This window comes from Mercenaria mercenaria, unplaced genomic scaffold, assembly GCF_021730395.1.
Source record: "Mercenaria mercenaria strain notata unplaced genomic scaffold, MADL_Memer_1 contig_1939, whole genome shotgun sequence".
NCBI lineage: Eukaryota > Metazoa > Mollusca > Bivalvia > Venerida > Veneridae > Mercenaria > Mercenaria mercenaria.
This window is the reverse complement of record NW_026459959.1, coordinates 1-13,091: the sequence shown is the minus strand read 5'-3', so window position 1 is coordinate 13,091 and position 13,091 is coordinate 1. Positions and strand designations below refer to the sequence as shown.

General features: G+C 31.9%; 1 protein-coding gene across 1 annotated transcript in view; it reads right to left on the bottom strand.

Annotated features, from left to right (window-relative positions):
* LOC128552011 (putative uncharacterized protein DDB_G0289963) overlaps positions 1-10,623 on the bottom strand; it is a gene marked incomplete at its 5' end in the record, with an annotated part of 51,634 nt that extends 41,011 nt beyond the window's left edge. The window contains 2 exons of the mRNA XM_053532997.1: positions 4,946-5,059; positions 10,498-10,623. Of these exons, the coding sequence (XP_053388972.1) occupies positions 4,946-5,059; positions 10,498-10,623 (240 nt within the window). The remainder of the gene's footprint in view (positions 1-4,945; positions 5,060-10,497) is intronic.
* Between the last annotated feature and the right edge of the window lie 2,468 nt (positions 10,624-13,091).

Here is a 13,091-nt window from a genome sequence, read left to right as displayed (position 1 = left end):
ATCTATTAAGTCTTTTATCCAAACATAATGTTGGACTACAGTTCTTGAGGGTTTACAGTCATCATCAGTTATTTTATCATTTATTTTATCATTTATTTTATCATTAGTAATTAGCAACATGTCACAGTGTCTTCGTATTGATATTTTGATATGTACAATGGATAAATACTATTTTCTTCATAACCAAATATATTAAATGATATTTCATTTAAAACTTCAATTTTAGGTATTTGATTTAATGTAACAGGAAATTTAATTCAGTATAATCAAGATCGTTTATATGTTTTTTATATTTTGAAATTTTTGAGGATTTTTTTCAACAGGAAATTTGTAAGCTAAATGACACCATCTAAAACATTCGTTATCATCATTCTTTATATTTTTTAATCCTTTCATTGGATGTTGTAATGGTTTTGGTAATTCTAAATAACTTGAAGCAGCCAATGGATTATACTTATATCTATTTATATAATGAGCATCAACTGACTCTATTCTCCAGCCACTTCCTTCAGAAATCCAATTACCAATTCTATTTATATTTCATCAAAAGCTTGATGTAAAGTTTTTTTTATTCATTTGTATTAATTATTTCTAAAGCCTTTGATTGAAAATAAGCTGATTTATATATTGTATCAGTTTTATCCATTTTTGCAAAAGTTATTTTTAAAACAACGTTTATTTTTATACCTTTTAAAGTTTTAAGTTCAGATTTAAGTATTTCATAAGAGTCGTTTATAGTTAAATATAATTGATTTTTTGGATCTTGTCTATATGTAATTTTAATTTCAAATTTCTATAATATTGTTTTGTAAATCTCTCGATTTCCATCTATATATATATTTAGAAAATAAAAATTCGTTAAGCAAAAAAGGATTTAAAAAATAATTAAAAAAATAATTAAAAAAATAATAAAATAAATAAAGTTTTAAATTATCTTTAAGAAGAAATAAAATATTTAAATTTATATCTTTTTCCATTAACTTTTGATATTCCACATTTTACTCGGTTTTCTCCTTTGCAGCACATTGTTATTAACCCAGAATTAATACCAAGGTCTTTAGACGCTGCATAATTGCTTTTATATGTTTTTTCTTCATTAGTATCACAGTCGGTTACAATAACTTTTTTAGGATTGTTTCGAATATTATTTGGTCTGGGACAATCACATAATCTTTCAGCATTTTCTTCTTCAGTTAATAGACAACCACAGTTCCATTCAAATAAATTATTTTTTAAAAGATAAGGATCTATAACATTTTGTAATTTATCAATGACATGATTTTTATATTCATCGCTAACTATTTGATTTAACCAATATTTAATAACATTTCTTCTTTTAAGAACTTTCTTATATGAATTTTTGTCTGGATTCATTATTTCTCCTAAAGTGCTAGATAATTTTGGCATAATCATTCTATCTACCTTTCTATTAACCATCTATATATAATATACTTATAGAAAAAAATCTTTAAAAACGCACCTAATGAAATTATATTGATTTGAGAAATTTGTCTATATTATCTATATCTTTTGAATAAGATTTTAAAGTCATTTTTTCTAAATTGTTATCAACTGTTAAAATTTTAATACCTTCTTGAGACATTCTGTTTAACCATTCTTCGTGTAATTTGTGTAGTTTTTCTAAATAATCTAAACCAACTTTGTTTTCTTCCGTTCTGTTTCTTTTTTGAAGTCTTTTAAAACATATTTCTGGGTCGGTTTTAACATAAACAAATCCATCAATAGGGTTTTTTCCGTATGGTTTTATAATATGATCAGTTAAGAAAAGATTGTATACTGCCCACTCGGGGTCATTTATAACACCATTGTCGTGATGTTGTTTTGTAAAAACGTTACTGTTAGTTAAATAACAACGTTCAAGGACAGAAACACCATCAAACTGTTTAGCAGAAGATAACATTTTTATATGACTGTTTAAAGTTGTTAACTGAAAAGGAAATAAATATTTGGAAGGTTCTTGAGCAGCAAGTTCAAAAAGGTTATATGAATTATAATCAGAGTCCATAACATTTTGCCATTCGTGAATTGGTTCTGGAATTATATTAAAATTAGGATTATATTCTTTAATAATATCTAAAAACGTACTTTTTCCTGATGCAATATTACCTTCAACTGATATAATTTTTCTCATTTATATAAAATACTTATAGAAAAAATCTTTAATTAAAGTTAATATAACTCTTCTTCTTTTTTACTTTTATATCCGTTAAGTTTAAATTCCTTCATATGCATTTCAAGAGGTGTTGAATAATTTTTTTCTTTCTGCATTTCTAATAGTATTGTAAAAATATCTTGAATAACTTTATTTGGATCTTCTTTATTTACTTTTCCAATCCGTGCTTTTGTTATAAGTTGTTTTATTTTGTGATGATGTGTTTTTAAAATAAATTTCTTGTCGTCAAGTTTTAGTCTGTTAGTAAATATGGTAATTACTGATGGAACAGCACCAGCAACTGCTACAAATACAGGAATAGTTGGAACAAGTGCTAATGCAGCTGAGCAACCAAAAATACCTGCTGTAATATATAATCCAGTACTTACTCTTCCGCAAAACTTATAACTTTTTCTGTAAGCAGCAGCTAGTTTAGTTAAGTGAATAATTAGTTGATCTATTGTTTCTATTCCATTATTAGAAATTAGATTTTTATTGCTCATTTATATAATTAAACTTTTTTATTTTCTAAATTAAATTTGTTCAAGATCGCTAAACGGAACCCAACTATTAAATTTTTCGCTATAACCCTTCCATTTTACTAAAGCTTGTTTTTTCTTATAGTCTCGTCTAATAACTTTTTCTATTCTAAAAACTTCTTGTGTAGTAGGTAAAAGTTCTTGTCCGTAAAATGAACCTTGAATTATTTCATTATTTAAATCTTTAATAGAGTATGTTCTGGGATTTGTATTATTAATTTTATAAATTATAAATATTTCCTCTGTCCAGTTTGGTGTATATCCTTTTTCAAAATGCCTTTTAAGTTTGCTTAAGCGAACTCGATCACCAATTTTAAATTTTGCTTTGCTCTTTGGTATCTTTAAATCACCATATAAATTAAAGTAAACAGTACCTTTATTTAAGTTTTTACTAGCTTCGGTTGGTGTCATTTTTATACTAGAATGTTTTGTTTTGTTATATTTATCAACCATATCCTGCAAATTATCTAAATAAGTATAAGTATTATTTGCCGTAAAATATTTCCACATTATTCTTTTTAAACTTCTATTAAATCTTTCTATTACTACAGCCTTTCCTTCATTAAATGTATGGTACATATTAATCTTATTTTTATTCAAAAATGATTCAAACTTTTTATTATAAAATTCTTTTCCTTCATCCACCCATAAATTTTGTGGAATCCTTGCAGTCTTCGGGGACTTTCGTCCCTGAATTCTATCTTCAGGTCGAGCGTGAAGTTCATCAGGAGCTGAAGCTCCAGAAATTATTTTTTCAAATGCTTCTGTAACAGATTCTCCAGTTTTATTCTTTAATGGAATAACCCAAGCATATTTACTAAATATATCAATAACGGTTAACAAGTATTTTACTCCTTTATTATATTTTGAAAAAGCTTGCATGTCAACTAAATCAGCTGACCAAGTATCATCAATATCATTAACTATCACTCTTCGTTTCCTAAATTTTCTTTTAATTGGTTTGTGTAATTCTTCTGCTAATTCATCGCTCCATGTGATTCCGGGGGTATACTCTACCCCCTTTTCCCGTTTTTTGACTTTTGTTTTTGTCCAAGACCAAGTGTGTATTTCGTTTTGATAGCTGGTTTTACAACTAAATGTTTTGCAATCTTTTCTCCAAATGTTTTTGATTTAGTTTTATTTAAATTGGAAAGCATTTGCTTATCACATGTACCCTTTTTTACACCACTGTCATAGCAAAAATCATGGTCCATACATACTGCATCCAGTTCATTGACAGGGGGTCCATTATCTAGGGGATTTCCTGGCCCACAATAATTATATCCTGGAAGTGTTAAACCTTTCTTAGGTAACAAAGGTAACATTGCTTTATGGATATCTAATTTACCTCCAGTTTTGTTTTTAACGAATTTTGATTTCGTTTTTCCGCAAGATTTACATTTTGCTTTTATCATTAACCTCCCGTTTTTTGTTGTAACAAAGTGAGGATTTACATTATCTGTAAATTTTCTTTCTTTCAAACAATATATTTTATTTTGTAAACTCATCTTATATTATATATATTTAAAACTTTTTAGTCTGTTTAAAATCTGTGGTTTTTAAAGTATTTTAAATTGTCCGGCATTGGTCGGTTTTTTAGAAGTGGTCAAAAGGTTAAGTGGGGTTAAAGTGCCAAAACAAACAATTACTATACTACTAGGATAATTGATTTCAGGCACAATGTACGCCCCGCACTGGAATCGATCTCACGACCCCGCGATCCGTAGAACTGCGCTTTCCCTTTTGAGCTATGCGTGTGGATTTTTAAAACTGACCAAGATTTGATAGACCAGCATTCTGATCCCCTTTCATATAAACTAGGTAGACAATGTGGCCTCTAAATTGTTTAAACGATTCGGCAATATACAGTAAGGCATTGCGAATAATTCAAAAAGCCAGGAGCAATGTTATTACCTATAATCCAACATGTCCTATATCTTTTGTCCAAATATGTTCCATGTACCTTTTGAAAAGGTTGCTCACAAAGTTTGCGTTCAATGTGCTACCAGTGGTAAGTATGATAATTTAGAGTAAATTTTGTGTTACGGGAGCAATCATTATTCACTATCGGACTTAGCTGAGAGTGCTTGGCCAAATACATTTTAATATAGATTTTGAGATCATAGCTCACCTTGGGCACACTGTCCCCAGATTAGTTAAAATGTAAAAGAAAAATACACTTTATTCGAGGCCGTATGCTTTATTATCTAACATATGTGCGGCAAAAACTCACCTTTCCCCTTCCTATTGTATAGGACACGTAGTAATATAAACCAAAGAACTAGGTGTGTGAAAAACAGAATTCCAAAGACGATACCTAATGGTAACCCAACACAGCAATCGCAAGCTGAAAGATATAAAAAAGCTTTCATTATGTTAAGAAATGTGAACTTGTTATATTTATTTATATTTACAATTTTCTTATACTGAAAGTCTAACACTCTCAAATAAAAGGGAAAAGTAAAATACAGATTGAGAATAATGTCAATAAATTTGTTTTATAACGTTTACTTTCACGTCCAATCTTGAACATGCTTGTTTCAGATCAAATTATGAATACACTGTTTACATAGGCATAATTTCGCCTGAATATTCTGAGTGACGCTTTGTAATTGTATAATTTAAAGGGCTACCGTCTCTATAGACTTCAGAGCTATACATATATTTAAAAGTAAGTGTAAGTTAACAACGAAATTACATGTAACAATCTCAGACTGGTTATTCCTATAGATGCCGATATATAATTTTATCTTTATGTTCTTGTATCCTTCCGGGATCCAGTGTGTTTGAAAGGCATTTCGTTGATGTTTTTTCTTTAATATGTCACTTATATAGATACAAGAACATAAAGATAAAATTATAGAGTATGAGAAAAAATATATATGTTCAAACAGTGTCGAAAGTTTAATTATAAACCCGAGCGCTTTCGGCTTTGAAAAAAGCCTTTTTCAAGGGTAGCATAAATCAAAACAACACAGCAACGGCGTAAATACCGCCTGTATAGTTCGATATATAAATACTCAAATACTCTGAGTATTTATATATCGAACTATACAGGCGGTATTTACGCCGTTGCTGTGTTGTTTTGATTTATGCTACCCTTGAAAAAGGCTTTTTTTAAAGCCGAAAACGCTCGGGTTTATAATTAAACTTTTGACACTGTTTGAACATATATATTTTTTCTCATACTCTCTCTCTCTCTCTCTCTCTCTCTCTCTCTCTCTCTCTATATATATATATATATATATATATATATATATATATATATATATATATATATATATATATATTATATGGGTATTTTCGATTCGTTCTAAACAATTATTAGGCGGTAATATCACCATCATTAAAATTATCACTTGATCTTTTTCATGAACAGTTACACGAACCTCGTGCACTATATATAATGGAAAAATGATTTCAAGCGCTATCACTCGACCATCATTTTGAAAAGACCTTTACAGAAACCACAAATCCAGTAATTCTAACACGATCCGATTCATTTTCCTATTAAACAAATAAGGCAGAAAACAGTGAATTATTATACAACAAATCACTGTTCTGACGTCACAATTATTACGTCATGGCGTCAAACGGCATAGCGGCGCGCTAGAAAAGAAACCGATTGAAAACGGGCAAATATTTAATGAATGTCGTCAAGGATGTACTTAAAAATCCTTGGTAACGTGTTAGAATCGAAATAATATATCTCATTTAGTGATTTGCTCTTGAATAAATCACTGTTTGTCGTTCAGATGCGTATTATTATATCACTCGGGCTGCGCCCTCGTGATATAATTCCTTCGCATCTGAACTCCAAACAATGATTTATTCAACGACAAATCACTGGATGAGATACATTATTTCTTAATTCTAATATGCTTGTTTCTGTTTAAACACGCTTACACTAAAATGAAGTCACGCTAACGTGCGATGACGTCAATGTTTTTGCTGCGAGCAAGAAAGACCGCTACTATTTAAGGGCATATTAGAATCGAAATAATGTATAGCAAAATCGTGTTTTACCTAAATTAATACACTCAAAATCGATTATACGTCGCTCGGGCTACTCCCTCGTGAAATTATTTCGCGGACGTATAACCTCTTTCCGTGTATTAATAACGTTAAACCACGGATTTTCTTAACATTATTTCTTAAATGCACATATCCTGCTTTTCTTCAAAGAAATTTATGTCACTTTCTCGTGGAAAATATCAATACATGAAAATACAAATAACTGGAATATGACCCATCGTTCTTAGCCTACTTCATATAATCGAACCGGTCGATTAGAACCTAAACTGCTTCAATTTTCGCATATCTGTAACGTTTCCGATTTTGTTACATAGCTGTACACATATTGGTCCTACAATTAAGGAGGTAGTATACCTGGTTACCAGGACAAATTCAAATTAGTTTAACCGTTGCAATGTATTGTATTTCGGTTTCACTGTTATCCGTAGGAGTCTGCGTAGTTGCTAATTTTACTAGTATGCGCGTTAGCTTTCTAATATAAGCTTAAAATGTATAAATTGCGGGGCTCGTGTTTCCATGGTAATTTTCTCTCATTTTTAAACAACTATGTATGATAACGGGTTTTTGGACGGCTTCAGTGCCATTCTTTAATATGTATCTGAACGTTTAAAGTAGCCATGACAGAGATGTTTGAAATATCTTATTCATTGCCTTTTATTGTAACTTCCTAGTAAAATATTAAAGTAAATTATCGTTCTCGTTTAATGTAGCTTCAAAACATGGTCTGCACTGGCCGCAAAGGCAGAATCACTTGCCGCCAGCAGGCTAAGGCTTAAATATACCAGTAGCAACTCCTTTGAATTTTACATTTAGATATATATTTTACGGAAACATTAATTCAAGAAATCACTATTTTCTTCTGAAATTTGGACAATTTAAGAGCATAGTTTTAGTATATCAGTACCAAATTACCAACGGAAACGGAAACAGAGGTATTACAAATCAAAATGCCTAATTTTATTTGAAAATGACAATAATAATTAACCTTTCATCCAACTACGAGGGGCGTTCAATATGTAATGTTATTCCGTATGTAGTTCCGTAACCGCTTGTTATTTTTCGATGCGGTTTTCGGCACATTATAAAGCAGTTTATTGGCAACTAAATGTTATATAATTTATAAAAATTGATACATTCAAAGTAAAGATATAATCATTTGAGTGAGGTGTACTCGGGTATACTAGACAATTTTATGTCAAAAATACTGAGATTATAATAAGCAATTCCTTGATTCTACTTTTCAACAACTAGAACTATAGTTCAATTTTCAGTTTAAACAGATAAAACAAATCATGATCTTCGCAAAAACATTTGAAAACTAAAATAAAAATGTTTATAACAGTTTTAAATTGAGTGTGTATATTTTTACTCGAAAAATGATAAGGTGAGTATAATAAGCCTCTGCAATTTTGTCAGGCGCGATAATCATCGTTTAAAAAATGGTTGTATTTTAAGTTGATACTAATATCTTAATTCTCGATTGCGAAACTAGTTCTTACAACTTTGATTAATCGCTCTCAACACTCATTCCAGATGGAATCAACCATGAGTTTAGATTTTTTAGATATGTTGTAAAATTAAAAATGCAATAAATAATTTAAAAACGCAAACGCATCACAAATTGCTGTACCTCGTAGAAAAATGATAGAATTTTGTGATTTTACAAGTTATTCTATTTTACCGAGACTCTGGCTGCCCAGGACAAACCTTAATTATAATTATGGTCCAGTATACCTGAGTACACCTCACTAAAATGATTATATTTTTACTTTGAACCTGCCGACTTTTATAATTTATAAGCATTGTATTTCCAATAAATTGCTCTATAATGTGCCAAAAACCGCATCTAAAAATAACAAGCGGTTACGGAACTACATACGGAGTATCTTTACATATTGAACGCCCCTCGTATATTCCCAATAACATCAGTTACCATAATCCACATGCTTACATTCCGCATAACGAAATATTGATCATTATTCAGAACGAATAAAAACTTTTCGTCAAATAAATGGTGTTTAAAAATATTTCAAATGAAAACAAATGTCCAGAATTACATACTTCCAAGATAAAAGCTATTAATTTTGTGCGGTAACTGACGCGTAACGTCATGGGGTAAATGGCGTCATTTTAAGGCAACAATGTTTTTTTAGCGTTTCTGTGGAAGTTTGTTCATTATTTCAGCATTGTTAAACCAATAAGCATCAGATCAGAGACCGGTTAATGGTTTCATAACTTTTCAAAGTCACACTTTCAATCAATATCTCGTATGTCCGATTTTCGCATAGATAACTGCCTGAAAACGGCTACGTATCGAAATGATATATCTCTTAATGATGCCTTGTGCGATATTCTGCCACTTATTATGCGATCATTTAGATTCAATTGCTGTGGCAAGCGTCAAATTCTTCTTTTGAGCAACTCTCAAATAATATTAATTCGACAAAGAGAAAGTGTGACATTAAAATGTGTGGGTATTGTTATTTAAACTGTTGTTGTTACCAAATCTCAAATGTTCTAATGAAATGAAACTAACCATATTGTTTGTAAGATATTGAATAAATTAATTGTATACTTTATTTTTTATTTTCAGTGTATTCTTAAAGAAATATATGAAAATCTTAGGTGACCGATTATAAATGTCTATGAGTGTAGTTTATCGTAAGCGTTGTCATAAATTGTCACGTTAACTTCCGGTTTGGCATGCGCACATACAAATGTTAAGGTACGTCCTTAACAAAACACGGCGCAAGATAAGAAACGGAAAGGAAGAAACAAAATGGTGCGACAGAACGATATGATGTATGTACACTTAATAAACTTCTAACGCGACACTTTTTCATTTTTGAATAACATATTCATTTTTAAAGACGAATACTTAATTTCAGTCACTTAAATATTTCCTTATTTTACACATGATTCAAACAAACAAAATAATTGTAGTTATCTCGATCTGTACTGCGGATCCCTATACATATATGTAAAATGTGTATTGTGCACGACAATATCGTGCATGTTTTCAATGCTAAAATTTTAGTCAGCGGTTTCATTGGCATTAAGAACTTACATAAGAATACAAAAAAATGTCTAGACTCTATCGTCAAGAAAGAACTCAGTTCGTTGGCAGTAGTGAGAGCAACACGCCAGATTATTAAGTACGTTCTAGCGCTCATAAGAGATTTATTTATTAAGCGAAAGTACATCCGTTAAAATAGAAAGGATATTTCGTAACCATATAATCGTGATCATTCTGTGTAATGCAAGTAAAATATTTTTTGTTAAAATAATTTTCCCACCTGGACGTTGACGGGTCTTAATGTTTTGGGTGCCATACTATCATGCTTTTTCTTATATCCGATAACAAAGGTTTGTATGCAGAGTTTGTATGCAGGCAAAAGAAGTCTGCAACTCAAATGGTATCGGTATTTGATATCAAACGTTTCGCAATTACCAATTCGGATCAAGGTTTTGACGCTGTATTTTGGTGATGGCATTTAGCTTTATTGTAATTACAATGTAGCATGGTGCAACGGCATTCCATATTATTTTTATACATCTAGGTTTTATACTTATTGAATGTAACAGACATACATTGTTCTACCAGTCTGATATGCCATATAACATGTATTTTACAAGTGAAGATTTGGTTTCTATTCTAAATAATATAATAGTAATAAGAAAATACTTTTCATTGTCAAATCAAGCACGTCATTCCATTTCATCTCGACTTACTACGTACTACGTACTTACTGTTTTCACAGCTGCAAAATATAACCAAACCGATAACAAATGTAATTCCAATCCAAAGTACAGCAGACACCGTATGTAGAAGTATTTCGCGGGCTGAAATAGACCATTTATCCTCTGTGTTATCCTCTGCAGAATACAAAATTAATATCAAAATTATTTGATACACTTAATAAGTCTTTTAACGCAACGCTTTAGTATTTTATCATTTTAATAAACACGAGGACCATGGTGGTCCTAAGTTGCTCACGTAAAATCAAATATTTGACCTAGAATATAATTATGTATGACACAATAAATCATGAATGGTAAGAATTGTGTTTATTTTAAGAAACAAAAAACATACCAAATTTGATGAGTGTCCACTCAGAAAAAGTAATATAAAGTAATGGACCTGTAAAGACATTCGGCAATTCACGTGACATAACGTAATCTCCCGATGCTGCTTCGGCTGTCTTCGGCTGCTAATGTAGCTCAATCGAGCAAAGGGACGGAGAATGCCGAAGTCCGTTACGGAGAACACGAAATCCCACGGAAATTGCCGATAGTCATTACGGGTCTAATACCTTAAAGTCATTTCTATTTGAACTTAAGGACAAAGTGTCATTTAAAGAAATTCAACAGAATTTTATAAGAATGTTACGGATCAAATCTGCTGAAAATTCATCAAGTTGTTTAAAGCTATTTTATTCTTAGCTCTAGTATTGGCCCATAATGGAGTAATTACCCCTATTTCAACAAAATGAAAAGAGAATCTTAAAATAATGCCAAAGAACAAGCTTGATGAAGATCCATCAAGCGATTTAGTAGCAGAATTGGTTTAAAAGTTTCTCTTCTTTTAGCTCTAAAGGCCCCTAAAAAGGACCGAGTGCACCCATTGAATAAATTCAAGAGCGGGCCTTATGATGCTTTAGACCTAGTTTGATGGAGTCCATCAAGCGGTTCACGAGGAAGAGTTGTTTACATGTCATTATATGTGTTGAGATAACAGCCCATAAAAAGAGTCAAGAACCCCCAGTTGAACAAGTCTGAGAAAAGATCTTACAATGATGCTACACACCAAGTTTGAAAACGATCCACGAAGAGGGTCACGGGATGTCGTTAAAGCATTTACTTTTTAGCTAAGGCGGTCTGATAAAAGGACCAAGTGTCCCGATTTGAATAAACTTGAACGAGAATCTTATATTAATTTTATATTACAGCAAATGTCTAGTGAAGATCCGTCAAACGGTTCATGAGAATAAGTCATTTAAAGGGTTTTCCTACTTTCCGCACCCCCACCCCCTACCCGATGAATAAATATGGGACAAATCAGTATAATGATACTACAGACCAAGTTTGATGTAGATTTACCAAGCGCTTCATTAGAACGAGTTGTTTGAAGTTTTTTTTCTACTTCTCTCCCATTTAAACATTATACTTATATTTAACAATACTTATATTGATGCAACATAGAAATTTTCATGGAGATCAATCAGATGCGTCATGGGGTCGTTTAAGTGTTTTTCTTTTACTTTATAGCTCTAAAGGCTCCCTGAAAGAGTCCAAGTGCCCCATTTTAAATATACCTGGAAGAGCCTTTGGAGTGATGCAACAGACCAAGACTGAAGAAAATCTGTTAAGCGGTTCATGAAAAAAAATCGTTTAAATGATTTTTTTGTCTTAGCTCTATTGGCTTCTGAAAGAGCCTAAGTGAGGCCATTTAAACAAAAATGGGAGAGAGCCTTACAGTGACGCAACAGACCAAGTTTGATAAGGATCTGTCATGCAGTTCATGAGAAGAAATCATTTTGAAGTTTCCTATTTTTAGTTTTAGCGGCCATTAAGGGCCATTAAGGGACCAAGCGCTCCCAGTTGGAGAAAACTGCGAAACTACGTGATAAAGATGTTACAATTAAGTTTGACGAAGAAGTGCCCCTTTTTGAACAGAATTGAGAGAGGACTTTACAGTGACAACAGTGCTACGGTTGCATCAAGCGAAGAGAAAGTCGCTTAAAGGTTTATCATTTCAACTTCAAGCTCTGGTAGTCCCTACAAGGGATCAGACACCCCCGATTGACACATTTTTGGAGAAGACGTCATAACGCTACAGATCTCTTAAGCGGTTTATAAGAAGAAGTGGTCTGATAAAAGGAGCCGAGTTGTTAAGGTCGCTAACTTGAAATTACTTGCCCATCACTGATGTGGGTTCGAGCCTCACTCGGGGCGTTGAATTCTTCTTGTGAGGAAGCCATCCTGCTGGCTTATGAAAGGTCGGAGGTTCTACCCGGGTGCCCGCTCGTGATAAAATAATGCACGGAGGCGCACCTGGGGTCTTCCTCCACCATCAAAGCTGGAAAGTCGCCATATGACCTATACTTGTGTCGGTGCGATGTTAAACCCAACAAAAAAATAAGAAGAAAAAGTTGGAACCAAGTGCCCCCGTTTGAATGAATTTGGTAGAAAACCTTATAGCGATGACCAAGTGTGATGAAAATCCATCAAGTGGTTCGCGAGCATAAGACGTTTAAATGTTTTCATATTTTTACCACTAGCGGCCCCTAAAATGGCTAAGCGTCCCCATTTTGACAAATTTGACAGAGGATTTAATATTGATG